This window comes from Bacillus rossius, chromosome 6, assembly GCF_032445375.1.
Source record: "Bacillus rossius redtenbacheri isolate Brsri chromosome 6, Brsri_v3, whole genome shotgun sequence".
Lineage (NCBI taxonomy): Eukaryota > Metazoa > Arthropoda > Insecta > Phasmatodea > Bacillidae > Bacillus > Bacillus rossius.
This window is the reverse complement of record NC_086334.1, coordinates 51,296,169-51,314,745: the sequence shown is the minus strand read 5'-3', so window position 1 is coordinate 51,314,745 and position 18,577 is coordinate 51,296,169. Positions and strand designations below refer to the sequence as shown.

At 34.7% G+C, this 18,577-nt stretch overlaps 1 protein-coding gene across 1 annotated transcript in view; it reads left to right on the top strand.

The window, feature by feature from the left end:
- The window catches only part of LOC134533174 (cubilin), a 343,648-nt gene that overhangs the window by 218,077 nt on the left and 106,994 nt on the right, over positions 1 to 18,577 (top strand). Inside the window, exons 46-49 of the mRNA XM_063370538.1 lie at positions 804 to 1,019; positions 9,659 to 9,811; positions 12,834 to 13,009; positions 13,781 to 13,952. Of these exons, the coding sequence (XP_063226608.1) occupies positions 804 to 1,019; positions 9,659 to 9,811; positions 12,834 to 13,009; positions 13,781 to 13,952 (717 nt within the window). The remainder of the gene's footprint in view (positions 1 to 803; positions 1,020 to 9,658; positions 9,812 to 12,833; positions 13,010 to 13,780; positions 13,953 to 18,577) is intronic.

Below are 18,577 nucleotides of genomic sequence, written 5' to 3'. Positions count from 1 at the left end.
GCAATATATGGATAATAGTATAATTGCATCACTGGTTTCACATGTCAGCTCTGATTTACTTATTAATACTAGATTATATAAATTTATAAATTAAACATAGCCAGACATATGCATGGAGAGAGATAGGTGGGGATATTTCCCCCTTCCCCCAAAATCATAAAATATCTGTCATTCCCACTAACAAAAGGAAAGAATTTGAAAAATCAACAGTGGTAAAAGTGGCTCTGTACCCCCCTCCCCCTCCTTTTACCTTCCCTACCCTGGAAATGAAATTATGCATACGCTCCTGAACACAGCTAAGCTAACTGATGCTCAAAATATTTGTTTCGGCAACTGTGAAGCTGTATCCAGATGCCGTACTCAAAAAGGAATTTTGGTAAAAACACAGAAATTTTTCATGCATCTAGCAATACTGCGTTGAAGCTGTTGAACCTGAACCAAAATGATTATTCGTGCTCTTCATGTGCAGTATGGTTTAATAAATACATTTTTTAAATAAGAAAAACAGAGTTTCTCTTTTTAAAAACAATATGTATACTGCAATGGACATTTGCTTCTGAGAATGTCCTGCCTAAAAACTCATTCTAAAAGGTCAGGTTTTGTTCTCTGAAACTCTCTATGGCTATAAAAAAATTATATTTTTACGGTGTATTCCTCTAGAAATCATATTGAAGTTGTTTTCAGTTTTTAAATGTTTTTATGTGAACTTTTTTGAACCTTACACTTTAGCTTAGCCTCCTGAAGTGTATGAAGTGTAGTGTAAGAATGTAATAATAGATCTATGTCTGCATTTCTTTTGAAAGCTACATGTGGTGGAACACTGCGAGGAAACAGAGGCGTCATCATGTCACCGGGTTATCCAGGAAGATACGGTCAGAATCTGGACTGTGAGTGGCGGATTGTGGCGTCTCCAGACCATTACTTGTTAATCACGTTTGAAGAATTGTTTGTCCAAGACTCCGAAAATTGCACAGCTGACAGTGTTTCGCTCTATCAGATTTTTCCTTTCAACAGTTCAGGTAAATCACATTTGTTTTTTGTTTTTTTCAATCACATTTTTTTTTCATCGTGCAATTTTTAGTTACAGTGTGATAAAACACTTGGCTCACATTTTATTGGAGTAGGAACCGTATTGAGTTTGATTCCTTCCTGATTTTGATATTCTATTGTTTCCCACTGAAAGTTGGGTTGTTTCTTCAGCAGAGACTATGTTGGCAGCATCTTTTAATTCACTTGATTGTGGTGTTTTATGTCTGTCATGTCAGTGAGATGTTAAGCCATTCAAATAAATATATACCTAATTTTAATTTCTTAGCTTGATTTTTTAATCTATATTTTTAATGTTGTTCATAATCATTTATTGTTTTAGCTCTTTTCCAGTAAATACAAAGCAGTATGTTATAATTTAAATTTGGTTTTTAAGTTTTTTTTTCTTCCTTATGATTGATACACATTTGTTTGAAAGAGTTGTAAATTTTAATAGTTTCAGATAAGGCTGAGAATTTGTGGTATGGCAGGCCTGGTTGGTTAGTTTGTTGATGGCTTGATCTGACTTCTTTGTTCGTGGGCGGCCAACCGACAACAGGAACAGTGATTGGCGAGCCAAGTAGTTTCGACCGTGCACTAGACAGTGGGAGATCTAGAAAGAGATCTAGAACTGAACTGAACTGAACTGAACTGAACTGAACTGAACTGAACTGCAGGCATAGTTATCATGTACAGCTTGAAAGCTTTTCAAGACCCCTGCCCTCCCCAGCTTTGCAGAGTATTTTCAAACTATTAAATTATATTTCTCAATAATGCATTAGATCAGATTATTATATGGTTCAAGGTCATGGTGATCTAGTTTTTTATACTTGCAATTTTTTCCTTATGAATATTCTTGTAAGTAAAATTTATAGTTAATTATTTCATTTATAAAACATTTTTAAATATTTTTTTTTTACTGGTTTTCACCTTGTTAGCTAGGTTACTATTTATGTAGTGTAATTTTCAATATTTTATTTAAATGTTCTATTTATGAATATATCTTTACGTATGTGTATTTCGGTGCTTTTGGGACATTTAGAAAATGTAGGAGAATGGTTTCAGTGAAAGAAATAAAGATAGAGGTGCCAAAATGATAAGACAATGATCTATCACTTCTCAAGTTAGAGTGAGACAGAAACATTCACCAGGACCATGGGAAGGCTCTGACTGGGGAATCACATAATCTTAATAGTAAGTGTAATCGTTGTAGCCAATAGGAAGGCAGGTTTTCCGGGCAAGTCCCTCAGTTTTTACTGTTCTGTGTGTTCTTGTAATGTGCATTGTCTCGTCAGTCATTGTTCAAGTACAGTGTCGAAAGAATGTGCTCATAAACATATTATGAGTTTGTAAGGGCAGAGAATTTCACGTCTAGGTGCAGGGCCATGCCGCAATTAAATATCAACTTTTTATTTTCAACAGTTTCCAGACGTGTTAGTTATAGACGTGCGGCGTAGGCCCCGATGGTCCGCTGGTAAACCGGGATTTATTTCCCGTTTATTTTTGTACCTAGATGACGAAGTCGCTAGCGACGTTGATTCGTTGAGGCATAGAACTGTGAGTAGCGATAGACGAGAGTGTGTATTAGGTAGAATTAAAAAAAATACTACCTATTGTAGCCATTACCGTGGTGCGACTTCTGGAAAATTTTTGTATAGTTTTTCGTTTTATGGTCCGTAGTCTCAAAACCATAGTCAACTCAAAAGTTTATATATTTATATATATATATATATCACAATTTTTTGAACATGATAACTGCCGTAAATTTTCACGGATATTTTCCAAACTAACACATAAAATCTAGTATGGGAAAATCTTGTTTGAGTTCGTTAATAGGGAATATCCGACCAAAAGGGTAGAAATGGGGAAGGTTTTTTGAAAAACTGAAATATAATATTTCCATTATATGGAAAATATAACATCCAGTTGAAAGTATTACAACTAATAGGAGAAATACCAAAATCTTTTGTCAGAATAAGATTTTAATACATCCAACCATAACTGCAAGGGGTTGAAAAACACGGGTTTGAGGACAAAAGAATTCATAACTACGTACCTTCCTTGGCACAATATCAAATTCCAACAAATTGTATGTTAATCTTATAATTTTTATCATAACTTTGGTCTGAAACAATTTTTTATTATACAAACCATTGCTGCAAGGTGTTGAAAAAAAGAGGGGTGGAATTAGAAAATAATTAATATATCCCTTAATAGATAAACTATCAAATCCATTCTAATTGTTTGTAAATCTTACAATTTGTATCTAAATTTTTTGTTTAAAATAATTTTTGATAAGATGAACTATTACTGCAAGAGGTTTAAATAAAATGGACTCTATTGAATTAATTTTTATTTATATTCAACTTTTTTAATATGGTTAAGAAATTTTGTGTAAAGTAAATTTTATATCTCAAAACACTTAATGCAATGGGTGGAAATAACAAGGGTAGAAAGACAAAATGTACCTTAATACCATATTTTTTATATGTGATATTACTCTCATATAACTTGACTATCTTAAACTTGAGAGCAATGGTTAAACAAGAATATCAACAGTATCACACTGATCAGCAAAAGAATGTGTGTTTTAATAGTTTAAAGTACTGTAGATCTTTGAGGGGAAAAGCAACATATATGTTTAAATAAGAAAAAACAAAACAAACCCGATATTATGAAATTAATTATATTTAGGTCCTTGTTAAAAATATTCAATAAATTACATTGTTTGTCTCTTTTAAACATGTTTATGTAAATTGCTTTCAATGTAATAAATTTACAATATAACCCTTTTACGCAATACCTAAAACAATAATTATTTTATGGCAGAACGACTACTTTTGTATGTATAAAATGCCAGATATAGGTCGGACACATTAAAAATCGCAATTGTTCATTCAGTTTAGGTCAGTTTATAAGCCTTCAAAAATAACAACTCACTGATATTTTTAAGTAATGGGGTTCGCTTCAGCTAGCTGAGGCTCAGTGGTAGTAACGAGAAACGTTCAATAGGACAACTGAGTGTGTGTTAGAACCAAAATTACATATAATGTTCAGATTCAAAAATTGTGTTTCACTCATAAAATATACGTGTTAGATAAATCTTATTGCTGATAGTCACGTTATAAGAGAAACTTATACACAAGCAATAGTGTTTTTTTTTAAATAGTGCAACGTATGTGGATAAGTGAAGCTAAGTGTGCAGAATAAGGTACTCACGGCAATTGCCACTCACTTTACAGTATCGCATGTAATCACAATATTTTATATATCAAAACACTTTACATCTTTACTAAAACACTTCGCTATTGTTGCTAATAGTCAAAATCCTTGTTTGCACATAAAATTCAGTGGATTCAACACCACATAATACCGTAGCACTACTTCATATTGGACGCTAAAACATTATTTTTTAATAATTTAATAAAATGTTCTAACAGAGTTTTACTACATGATTGGCTGGAAAGCCGTGAGATTAAACGTTTTCCCAAATATAACAATAGAAACTGTCAACAAAGGTGAGATAAGTGTAAAATAACACAGTTTTAAAATAAAAGCATACTTAAAGTGTTACATTTCATAATATAAAACTATTTCAGGTAACAATATCATGACCAATAGTCCTGAGAGGGGTCTGTGCATTGTGTTGACATTCAATAAACAATAGTCATGGAGTTTTCGGTTTCGTAGATATAGATTACATTTCAAAGCAAAATACTGTTTATAAAGTCATAATAAATAAAATTCAGGAATAAAAATAAAAAAAATATTAAATAACGTCTGTGCTAACACTTGTTTTAGTACACTTTTTGTAATAGATCAACTATCAAATCCATTATAATTTATTGTGAACTCCTACAATTTATTTGAAACCTTTGGCTGAAACTGTTTTGATGAAATGAACTATTACCACAAAAAACAGGAGTTGAAATAAAAAAAAAAAAAAACTTTTTTAGTATCAAATTTTTCTGAATTTATTAGTAACCATCTTAATATTGCCTACAACTTTTGTCCAAAAACATTTTATATGACTACGAATTAGTGCAAGGTGTGAAAAATAGTGTTTGGAGGTGAAAAATAGTAATTGCATTACTACCTTCGTAGGCATAATATGTATTTCATTAAGTCATTCAATGCTAGATGCATTAAGTTTAAAATGTTAAAAAATTTTGCTGCATGAAATATGATAAAATGTTAAATCAATATTTTTAAATATTGGCGAACATATAGAATGTTATTTAAGCTGCATTAAGTTTTTGAAATTTTCCAGTAGTTTCTAGAAGTTTCCAAAATATTACCAGAAGAAATGGGTAAGTACTTCGAAATCTGCCTGTGCCTGTAGGCTGTGTGGAAAGGAATTTTTTGTTTGTGCCATCCCCAGGACTCTGAAAGAATTTATATTCAGTTGGTGTTTGAGTGCATAGTCATACATACTATAAAATGGCATATGCAAGAGTCTGTTTTGAATATATATACATATACACAGGGGTTAATTTCAGTGGGAACGCAAGGGAACGCACTTAAAACTAAAAGTTTAAAAAACAATTACGTTGGATCAATATTATGCTTTGTTTGCGAGTGACTCGTAAGCAGTTAGGAAGCGCCCGTACAAGCCGTTGTGAGCTGTGTTGTGATGAGTCATGCACAGAATCAGGGAGGAAGGTGACTGGTGAGTCATCCTCGTCCGCGCCTCTCTATAACATAACAATGCCCACCCCTTCCTCCCCTCCATTCTTTCGCCGCGCCACCGCCCCCGTGATTGTTGGAGTTTAGTCAGTTTACAACAGGTGCGTTGACTTGACCTTGACGCCGTTTCGCGTTTAAGTTACAAGTTGCATTGTGTTCGATGATTGTGTTCGTTTTTATACTTATTAGTGCTAGTGCAGCTAAATAGTTTGACTATGACTACCAGAAAATTTGTTGATTTTTTTAAACCTAACCCTAAGAAACAAAAAGGTTACGTGAATTCGGAAGCATCAAGTACGACTTCAATTGTTAATCAAGATAAAAAAGAAGACGCAATCGGAATCAAGGAGGATAATTGCGATTACCTTTCCCCTTCGACTTCCTCGTCGGACAAAACAGTATCCAGGTTGGAGGGTTTGGGATCTGATACAGACGAAGCTAAGGTTAGTATAGAAAATAATGATTTTGTTGGGGGTGAACAGCCAGTTTGTTGGTCTGTAGAACAAACTGTTGAATTCAAAGCAAAAAATCCATGGTTAATTGTGAACAGAGAACTAGGTTGCAATGTTTGCAGAAGCGTGAGTACTCTAGGTGCCGGGAAAACGAAGGGCCTAAAGATTAGCGAAGAGTGGGTTTTAGGAACTATTACCGCTTCCGGAAACAATAAGAAAGACCAGCAATCCTCTCTTAGGAAAAAGATATTGTTACACCGTGGGTCTCGAGCTCACTCTTTAGCTGAAAAAATACTCAATGAAGCAAAGAAAGATACAATGAAAAAAGCTGTTGCTTCTATGCATCAAGAGCAGCAAATTGTAACTGAGCGCATTTTCCGCACGGCTTATAAGCAAGCCAAATTAAATAGGCCATTCTTTGAGTTTGAAACTGAAATTGATATTCAAATAATGAATGGTTTAGATATGGGCCGAATCCTCCATTCAAATGTCGCTTGCTCCAATATAGTTCATCATATTTCTGATGAAATGAAATCAGACTTAATAAATGGCCTAATCAAGTCAGACTCTAAATTTTCCCTGCTTTTAGATGAAGCCACTTCAGTTTCAAACAAAAATGCTTTGGTGGTTTATATCAGAACTGTTCTAAAAGGAATGCAAAACCCTATGACAGTGTTCTTAACACTTTTTGAACTAAATAGCACAACATCAGCTGGTATATTACAAGAACTTTTAAATCAGTTACAAGCATTAGGTCTAAGCTTTGAATTCATAAAAGACCACATGATTGCTCTAACTTGTGATGGTGCATCAGTGCTACTAGGCAAAAAATCTGGCCTTGCTATGCAGCTTACTGAAACATTCCCCAACTTGTTCATTTGGCATTGTTTGAACCATCGTTTAGAGCTTGCCGTACACGATTCCGTAGAAGAAGTAGCTGGAATCAATCATTTTAAGATCTTCATGGATAAAATTAGAAACATGTTTAGTTGTTCTCCGAAAAATAGCAGGGAGTTGGCAGAAGTTGCTAAAAGACTAGAGGAGCAAATTTTGAAAATCGGCCGTGTTTTAGATACTCGTTGGGTAGCTTCCTGCTTAATGGCGGTGAAAGCAGTTTGGACAGATTTTAAAGCTTTGTACAACCATTTCCTTGAAGCATCTGAAGGCAAGCAAAGGGACTCGAAGCAACGTTCGACTTACAAAGGGCTTTGTAGTACATTGTCTTCTACAACTTTCGTACACAACCTTGCATTGATGTACGATGCTCTAGAAGAGTTAGCTGATTTGTCCCTTCAGCTTCAAAAATCAAGCCTCAACCTTATCCAAGCCCACAGTGATATAACACTGTTAATCAAAGTGTTTGAAAACCGAGTTGAAAACATGGGTAGACGTTCAGTGGAAGCTAAAATTGCTATTGACGATTTGATGTTTCAAGATGTTGAACTTTATGTGAGAGCCAAGATGCCAAGATACCAAGTATTCCAGAAAAACAGTTCTATCGGAGCCTCGCAAACAACTTGACTTCAAGGTTGCTATCATCTTCAAATGCGTCTGAAAACTACAACACAATCATGAATGACATCAAAGTGATCCACCCCATGTATTGGCCAAAAGACTTATCCATCACCTACGGAGAATGTGAGATCCAGCGAATCTGCGATAGATTTAAGATTAGCAGCTCTCAGGATATAATTAGAGACTTCAGACACTTCAAGCAGCGACTGAAGCCTATGTTAAGTGGAGAGAAACCTACTATTCTTGAGCAGCCGCCGTCGTTTAAGAAACTGATATCCATCATAAATAGCATTGCAGTGTCTAGTGCTGAATGTGAACGTGGATTTTCTGCAATGAATTTAATTTTGACTCCTCTTAGATCTTCACTCTACATTAGCACGGTTTGCGATTTATTGCGGATCAGGCTCCTAGGACCTCCTGTGGCTAGATACAATCCCGAGCGACACGTCAAAACTTGGCTGGCGAAGGGACACCATTCTGCACTTGACACCAAGTCAAAACAACGAAGGCAGAAAACGTACAATGAAGACAGCATTGCATTGTGGGAACTTTTTTCCTAAACCCGTTCTTTTTTAATATCTTTTAGAATTTCATAACATTAAGTTTTCATAAAAATAACTAGGCCTAACTTGTAGTTGTGTTCTAAACTAAAGTTTTCTTAGTTTTCTTTTTGTATTTACAGTTAGTTGTGTATTGATGTTTTTTTGCAGTTTTCACTTCAAAAAATTAACAAACAACTAATTTTACCAACTAGGCATTGCCTTACAATATTAGACTACAATGACTACAAACCGTACATTGTCATAATAAGTAGATGAAATAACACCTTAACTTTTTAAAATTTCATTAAATTTTTAAAATGAAACCGTGTTACTTCTTTGTGTCATTTTTTTTGTGTGTAATTAAACACTTCCTTTTATTTTCCAAGAAGTTGGTCTATTTTGAATGTATAAATATTGTTTTTTTACCCATAAGGTAGGCCAAATTTTCTTTGTAAAATATGCAAAATTGTAGTTCAAGCAAGCTGTTATATTCAAAAACATCTATTTACATATGGATATGTATTATTACAACTGTACTGTATATCAATAAAATTGTAAATAAGGCTTTATTTGTTTTTATTTTACCATTCATTAAAAAAGTAATATTGGTAAGCTTCATTGCTTCAAACAAAATGGTCAGTGAAAGTAGTCAACAAGATGTTAATGGAGCAAAGGGTGAACTCAATTTAAATTCATGTTTTTATTTTCTTACATCATAATCAAGCACTTTAAAAAGTAATCACCATTAAAATATCAATTTTTTATAAAAATAATTGTAGTATTATGTCTGGATGGCCTAAAAACGTGGGTTTACAGTTATAATTTTCAAAACTTTTTCCCGGGGGAGGGCCCCCTACCCTCCTCCTTCCTGGGGGGTATTCCAGACCCCCCGGTCTGAGCATCCCGCTTTAGAGTTCCCACACCTAAAACTTAAGAAATTAAGCACTGCATATACATATATATATTCAAAACAGACTATATATATATATAAAATTCTGGCCCAGCTGTGGCTGTATTTGCCATATTTCTTATAGGAAACTGCAAAATAGGTAAAGTTAATTTTTATAAAAGTCAAGAGATTTGTAATTTGGTCAGGGAAAGTCAGGGAAAAATTATTGAATATTTGTGTGAGTCTAGTACATTTTACTAAAATTCCCTAAATTTTACACTTGATAATTTTTTGATATTTTAAGTTCCTTCTTTAGTTTAGAATCTGTAGTTTATGATTGAGGTGTTGATTGATTATTCTTGTTTTCCTTAAGTTAATTTGCAAGTTTTCACCTCAAGTCAGTTTTATTACGTTAGTGAATAGATTTAGAAAAATATTCAGCATTTTAAACATCACCAGAGAGATACTTGCAGATATTTCTTGTGTGAATTGGCATAGCATATATATAATACACAGGGTTTATTATTTTTTTTTTGTTTGAGTTGCAGGTTCGGAACTTGGCAAGTGGTGTGGTTATTCCAAACCAGGTGCTATTCAAACAGCGGGCAATGAAGCTAAAGTAATATTTCACTCTGATGGAAGATCAGATACATTTGGTGAAAAGAATCAATTCAAAATCAGTTACCTTTCAAGTCGAGAAAGTGAGTGCATTATATTTACCAACAGTAACATCTGTCTTGACTTTTCAAATGGCATTTTCAAATTGTAAATAATCAAATTTTGTAAATATTTTGAACCCTAATTTACATATTTATGTACATATAAGGCAGTAAACGTGCTTCAATCTTCCCAAACCTCAACTGCTATTGTAGTGTTATTCTATTTGAGCATCATGACACCAGACACAGAGGCACTTGGGTTGTTTTTTCATATTGATTCTACTGTATTTTCTTATCTCTCTTCTTAGTATGGAGTGAGACCACATCTACATAATTGTGATAAGTAAAAAAGACAAACTCTATTTTTTTATTTTTGTAAAATCATTTTACTTCTGGCACTAGTGAAGCTAGATTCGGCACAGATGCCTGATTCAGCTATCGCATCCATTCCATAAATTAAAGAGTTTACATAAATCAGTATAACTCCAATCATCCGGCTCAATTGGGACCGCACCTGATCCGGATAACCAAATATCCGGATGATTGGATAACAATGGAAAATAGGTAACAATTTCATTTAAAAAAAACACAAAATGATTGTACAGAATATGTACAGTTAAAATGTACATACTATGTTTATTTTAATAAATTTGCCTAAAGTACAGTACTTACTTACATAAACATAATCAGTACTTATGATTCATTAAACATTTTGGTAAGAGTCAGCTGTCAAAGACATCTTTAATCGTTTCTGTGCGGCCAAGTCCCGTATCCGCTTGACAGTGAGGAGCTGAATGTGGTCACAGTCAAACGATTGCCGCTCCATCCATGATAACGCAGTCCCTAGACACGCAAACACCTCACTAGCTGATGGTCCTGCATCTGGTTCAGTAGCCACGTCATCCTCTTGGTCATCAGTTTCTGGTATCTGAGTTACGCTCATTGTTAAGAATTTGATACCCAGGGTTAGAATAACCACAAGCAAGCCAATCGCCTACATCTTCGGTACTGCATTTGGAGCAACCAGGAATCTTGAAGAGAATGTCTGTTCTCAAGCAACACATCAACCTCTTCCTCTTCTACTTCTCTTTCTTTATCTTCAACTTCACCTTTGTTTTTTTTTCTCTTTCTCTTCAGTACTTTCTCCTTAGTTGAAATGCCTTTCAGTTTGGTCCAAGCTCATTTTAATGTGCGTGTTTTCACAAAATTCCATGCCTCCGCCACCATTAAAGATTAAAGAGTAATCTTTTAAATTAATTCTTTGATAATGAGCCGCAGTGTCTTTTGTAGTGTCACTTCATGGTTTCAATAACCGATTGATTAAATGACTGCAGCAAACTGGTAACGTTTGGTGGCAGGAAAAGGGTTTTAAAATGTCAGTTTTCTCTGTCATAAAGGTTTTCTGTGGTGTGGGTGGGTTCTTTATCCAGAATCAACATAACCTTACTGTCTTCTTTTCCTTTAGCCTTCTAATAATTTTTTTCTTCAGGTATGAAAATTGAAATATACCACTCGGTAAACAAATCAGCGGTCATCCAGGCCTTTGGTTGATTTTTGGAATAGATGGGAAGTAATTTTACATTTTTGAAAGCCCGGGGACTTTTTGATTTGCCTACCAACAGGAGAGGAATGTTTTATTTCCTGTATAGTTGGCACAATTCAGCACAATAACACGGTTTTGCTAACCTTATGGCCAGGCGCACTACTTTCCTTTTTAGAAGCTAGAGTGAATTTAGGCAAAGCTTCCAAATAGTCCAATGTAATCTGAATTATACTCAAACTCTGGGTCAGACAACCCTGTTTCACTTTTGAATCTTACAATGAATTTTTCTGCTGTTTTAGGATCTGCTGAAAGTTTCTTGCCACTTAAATATAACTCTCGAATACAGTGTCGTGCCATGAAGTTTCGTAGCCACCCATTACTCACTTTAAATGAAGACAAGGTGTCAATTTTCTTGGCTAACAATTTGATTTTTCACAAATAATTGGCCCTGAAAGAGGGTTGCCCAAAACTCGCTGCTGCAAAATCCTCTTGAGACTGTCCTCTTCAAGAACTTTCTTTTCTGCTGTTTTCATCGTTTTTTTAGACAAACTACCATCTTCATTCTCAAGGACAGACACAAAGTTTAAAATTGAAGACTTGTTTTTTTTTTATGTGCGAAATAGTTGATGTTCCAATGCCAAACTCCTCGCTAACTGCTTGTCGATCTTTCCTTTATCCACTTGTTGAAGGATTTTTATTTTGTCTGCCAATGATAACACAACATTTTTTTTAAATGACATAATGCACAGAAAAATAAAACACCTGCACAAAATAAAAACATACACGGAAGACGGAACGAATAGCGACAAACCAGTCTGGGTGAAGGACACGCACTAACTAACTGGCACTGACAAAACAAACAGTGCTCGATTGATGACTCTTTGCCTGCGCATGCATTAGCGCTACAGTACACTCACTGTACAAAGAGCCCAACAAAGCACGCATAACTGAGCATACAGTAATAACTAATAACTGTCGAAGGAAACTAAATAACTCGTTGGTATAATAAAGTTAGGTTTTTTTTGTCAAAGCGATTTGGATAGCTGGAGTACGGATGATTTTAGATCTATTGTATATGCAACAGAATCTCTGTCTTCTTATCTTTAGGGAGATACTGTGCTGATTAAAATATTCCAAAATATTTGGAGGACTGTATAACAATGATGAGATATTGCAGACTATGGATTTCTTATTAAAAAGTACTTGTTACAATGTCCATAACATAAGATTGATAGTCTAGAATCCAACACACTGTAATTTTCAATGTGAAGAAATATAGCACCTTTATAAGTTTGATTCCCAGCAGGGTTGTGTAAAGTTTCCTTCCCAAGACTAGGGACTTAATACTGTGAAAGGCAAGAGTGAACCAGTGCAAAGTCATTATGTCAAATCCGTCATGATCATTTAATGACCTTTTTGGCTGATCACCCACTGTATAGAAAGCAGTCATAAACTATTAGACATTGTCTTCATGTGAAGCAAAAGGCATATTGTGTCAGTACAGTAAATGTGTATTTCCAGGTTGTGGAGGAAATTTAAATACGCCTGATGGAATCATAACCAACCCCAACTATCCATATTCATTGTCATACAGAAGATATTGTGTGTGGATCATTAAAGTGCCCAAGGGAAGAAGGATAACAGCAGAATTTCTCGATTTTGATTTTGCAGGGGACATGTTTTCATCATTCATCACGGTATGCATGTTTTTAACTGTCTGGGAATGTCATATGTGTTGTTATAGTTACCTAGTCTTTATTTTGAATTTTTTTTTGTTTTTGAAAGGTCCCTTGTTTTTACATTTTGTATATTTTTTTTTTCACTAAGAACTATCAATTGTGTGTGTGTGTGTGTGTGTGTGTGTGTGTGTGTGTGTGTGTGTGTGTGTGTGTGTGTATATATATATATCTCTGTGTGTGAGTGTAAACATAATCAACATTGTGGCCTGCTATGCACATAACATCTGCATTTTAAAAGTTTTTAAAATATTTCACTTTAAATATGGAGCAGAAACACAATGTTGAAATGCAAGATGTTGAAAGTTGGGCTATGCTTGCATTGCCTTTTTGCATGTTACATAGTTAATGAACGAGTATTTTAAAATGTTATTAAACTTTTTACATTTTGTATTTCTTGCATTATCACGTTTCTTGCATTGTTTATAAACTGGGCCTTCTGAATAGGACTACAAAATTTTACCATAACTAGATACACGAATAAACTATTTTTTGTTACTTTGCCTTAATCTAAAAAATATGTACTATTTCATTTGAATGATTAATGGAAAGATATTACTGCACTTTTATATTTCAGTTATGTACTGTCAATGTTTTAGGTATTTTTAATATCCAAGGTAGCTTTTAATGTTGTAGTTGTAATAATAATTAAATTTTCTCATGATATTAAATACTGTAATTGTGTTGTACATAAGTGCATAGCATGTATGTGATTGAACTTTTCCCTTGCAGTTCTTTGCTGATACAGGGTACAGATCAGTATTGGAAGTGTTTCATCCAACAAGTACTCCAACTACAGTAGAATCACCCTCAAATGTACTGAAAGTATACTATGTATCATACACCATGAACAATGTAGGCCATCGTGGCTTCAAACTGAGCTACTCTTCAAATAAACCTGCACGTATGTACAAACAGTAAACGTGGAAACTGTTAGTTCAAACAATATTTGTAGCTTTGTTATGTATGTATTATTTTCTTTTACAAGGAATGTAATCAAGATTTATGACTAATGTTTAACATCAATCTTTTATTCTTATCCTTTATTTTATTATTACTTTTTAGCAAAAAATCATAGCTATAAAAATGTTTAATTTGGTAAATAGTCATGGTGGTACAAAATTCCATTACTGATTTATATTCATTTAGTCGCTGTATGGATTATCTAAAACAGCAGCATTCTCAAAGTCAAGAATTTTTAATTTTTGTGTAACCTGCGGAGCTTCAGATAATGATTCTTCGCTTTATATGTATCACAAGGAGTATGGCTTTTGATAAGTATTCATTTTAAAAATGAATTGGACTCTAAAACCATAAAGATATTATTTCATTTGGTTTATATACACGTTGTTATGATTCAACTTAAGATGATCTCAATTCTTGACTATTCCAAGACAGGGCTCAAGACTAAGAATGAAAGACAATTCAATATAGAGACTTGATTTACTGTCAAGTACCGTTACAGTGTTAACTGTCACCTAATTCCGACAATGATCAGGGAGCCTCGCTACCACACCTCAGCAGGTTCCTTACCCACGCTGTGCTGGGTCGCGCTCGCGGCAGGTTCTCGACGACGGAATGCGGCGGCCGAGGACCATGGCGCTCCGTGGTTCCGATGTCACGACTTGAGCCGTCCAGTCGCCGGTGACCAGAAGAAGCCCCTTCTCGGCGGTGGCTGTCGTTTTTATCCTTCTGTCCGCATCCGTGTTGATGTTCCGTGTTGTCCCCTTTTCTCTCGCAGCGGCGGTCGGCCTTCGGCAACCCGCGTCGCTGTTTCGCTGGCGGTGTTGAAATTGCTGACACCTCGTGTTTGACTCAGGGCGAGCCTCGAAGCCGCTTGCCAGAGTGCTCAGAGCGAGTCATAACACTCTCCCCTTGGTTGGATTAAGAGGCTGTGCTCAGCCTCGTTCAAGAGGACACTGGTAACTGCATCTTGGAGCGGGACGTAGGTGTCTTGATGCATCGGCCGCGGACCCGATATTCCTTAAGTGCCTTCACGCTCGGAGTGCCGTGTGTGCTTTCTTCTCTCGCGGTCGGTTACGCGGATCGACTCGCTTTCCTGACGTGGTGTGACAGCGAGACTTTCTATAGTTGTTATAACATTTCTATTTTTTACTCTGTAGGTACCGATTTGTGATTATATTGATTCTTTACAACCGATATAACATAACACAACACAAATTAATATAATCAACGTGTTAACAACTTGATACATGTTAGTTGTATTATAAATATATCAATACAATTTTTATGAACATACTCTGACAATAAGTATGGTAACCAGATTTTTTTTGTAATTTTACTCTATTATTTATTTATTTATGCATTATTACATTCACAGCAACACACAAAGTGAGTCTAAACGTTGTGCACAACATACAAGACAACTACTACACACAACAGACATATAATAAAGTGAAATAAATTATAAATACAAACATAAACAAAATTAAGACAAAACTAATAACAAAATATACAAATTACAATACAAACCGCTTTAGACAACAAAATATACAGACACATTGATAAAGTAATGAAAAATAATTATATCATCTAAAAGGAACATATCTTTGACACAAATGGAATATAAAATTAAGTTTTGTATGGAGACATAAAAATAATTTCCACATAATTATGTTCTTATTTTATATATATATATATATATATATATATATATATATATATATATATATATAAATATACATACATGTCCTTTTTATTTTCTTATATCTAATTAATAACATTTCCCTACTATCTATAGCATATGCCATCCTCCTATATTATAAACTGTAAGTTATAATTTATTGTATTAACTATTACTAATATCATAATTTATTTTATTAAACTACTCCTTATATCCTATATCTCAGTAACTTATTTACATGGACACTTATCTACAAGATTTATACCATTATTTTATTGTACAAAAACGGGTCGACCCTTAACTCTTGTCCACTGTAGCGCTACATAACGTAAACTCCCGGGAGTGAAAATTGGTACCATGGCGAGGGAATTTTATAGGATAAGGTTTTATTAACTATTTTACCTACGTCTATATGGGTGCGTTTTTTTTTTTGTTTTTTTTTTTTCATATAGACTTATACCTTGGCTGCTTGTTTCCTAGAAGCTTGGAACGGGTTTGCGGCCGTCTTGTCGTATCCTTATACTTACTCTTATAATTTTTTTCTCTCTTTTTTTACGGGTGTCTATTAGTTGCAGAGATGTAATTACAGTTGGGCTTGACGTCTAATTTCTTCCCTTATGATCGCTGATATTTGAATGATCCTTATGTACATAAAAATGTTACTGCAGACCAGAAAAGTTATAATACTCGTAATTAAAATAGAGTATGTTGAGGTATTAAAAATGGCTAATACCTGCAAAGTCTCATCTGTTGGTAGAGGTGTCAATGTGTGTAAGTGTTGATTTGACACATTATTTAGATATTTCAAATGCCATTGCGGGTTTAGAACGTGTGTAATATTTGAAAAGTGAATCCCTGTGGATAATGTCAGTTGGTCAACAGCATATAATGCGTCGTCTATCCATTAGATGGGAATAAAATTTTGGTAGAATGTTTGGTTGGGCGAATTTATATCACAAAGATAGGTTGGTGTAATTACGATATTGTTTAATTCTTTGACTTCACATCCACATGGCAGTTGCAATTCGGTGCTGCCGATTTCTATGTTTTTAATTACCCTATTAAGTGACGCGTTATGGCATTGTATAGTTAGATCCTTTTCGTGGTTTGAAATTATATAAAAATGTGGGGATATAGTATGTGTAATTACCACTGATGTCTTTTCGTAACAGGAAAATTTGCATACCGTCATGAGCTGTGAATAATTCGATAGCGTAATGCCTGCTTGTATACATCGTGCAATTGGTGTCGTAGTCACTTCCTTGGGAATTTTATAAATGTTGTGGTCGTGTTCGGATGAAGAAGGGATTATTTTTAAGTTTTGTGTATTGATGTGCAATGCTACTAGCATTTTGTTAGTATGCAAATAACACGAAACATTCATATACGAAAAAGGGATCGGTATTAACTCAGTTTCCATTGGGTGTTTGCATGTATTACTGGAACATGTAACCTTATTATTATTTGTTTATCTGACATAGTACACTCGGTAATTGGCAATGAGTAATAAAGTAGTACGTCTTGACTCGTCAAGGATAATGTCATATTCATAAGGTTTAATGCCTTATGTAATTTTTTTAGGTCGGATTTAAGTTGGACCGGCTTGATCAATGATATTGGTAGATGCTGTGCTTTACAATGCGAGTGTATGTTATGAATTTCCTGTTCCCGCAGTATATTATGCATAAAGTGCAGGAAATACGACATTGATAATTGTCAGATTTCTGTTAGCGTGTTCACTTCATTGAGTACGACATTATGATTGTTTAATGTCGTCGTGACATTATTGTTTCGGATAAATCATGAACAGTGTGTTTCGTTTGTTCCGCCATTTGTAAAAGTTGCGATGTAACCTCGTTAATTCTGGTGTTTGTCGTGGCCACATCACTATATATATTTTTAAAATTCTCATTGAGCACCTTGTCGTTCATGAGTAAACTATGTAAATGTTTTTCTGTAAGTATATTGCAACACCATGTACCGATATCCCCCAGGAATTGAATACCTCGTCTCTCTCTTGATGTAAGATCTAAAAATTCAAAACGGTTATCAGTTTTAAAACTGTTTTCCAGTCGTTGCGCAAATGTTTTTAATACTTTTGCATTGCTACATAAATGTTTTTGTGTCATGGAACAAGTCTTGTTCTCCCATTCCTCTATTACCTTGCTATCACTAGATGGTGAAAATGGAATTTTATATAGGTAGCAAGGGAATCAATTCCTCATATGTAATTACGCCTTTTTTCTCCAGCCAATACACACCCGCATGAGTACGAAAGCTAGGCATATTGTTACTGACGACACTGACTGCAAACATGCTGAGTATTAATAGATGCCAGATTCCCTGAAAGAACTCCATGATTGGCTCCTCCCCTGTAATACAAAACATGCCATAAGGTTCATACATACTCTATTATGCTATATCAGTATCCTATATATTTGTCTTGCCTTACTGTCTTATTGTTATCGTTATTCTTATTACTAGGCCGTTCATTATCACTCCGATAACAGTACGAATTGTCGGTTTATGTATGCTCGCTTTAAATGACGTGTTGACACCGTGTCGTTGATCATTTTATTACCTTTCTTCATTCTCAACACTACTGTTGTTGGCCCCAACACCTTGACAACCTGGAAAGGACCTATGTATTTAAATGATAGTGACTTATGTCGAGCTTTACGTCTAAGCCAAACGGAATCACCTTCCTTGTATGTATTTACTTTAAATTTCTTGTTAAAATTGATTTCCTGTGTTTTTTGACTGTGCATGATATTTATTTTTGCCTGCTCTCTATCACTACGTAAGTGTTTTTCCCAATCTACCGGCCGACATGGAAATTTCCCAAGCACAGCGTGTGATGGTTGCATGGCCTCAACCCCGTGTAC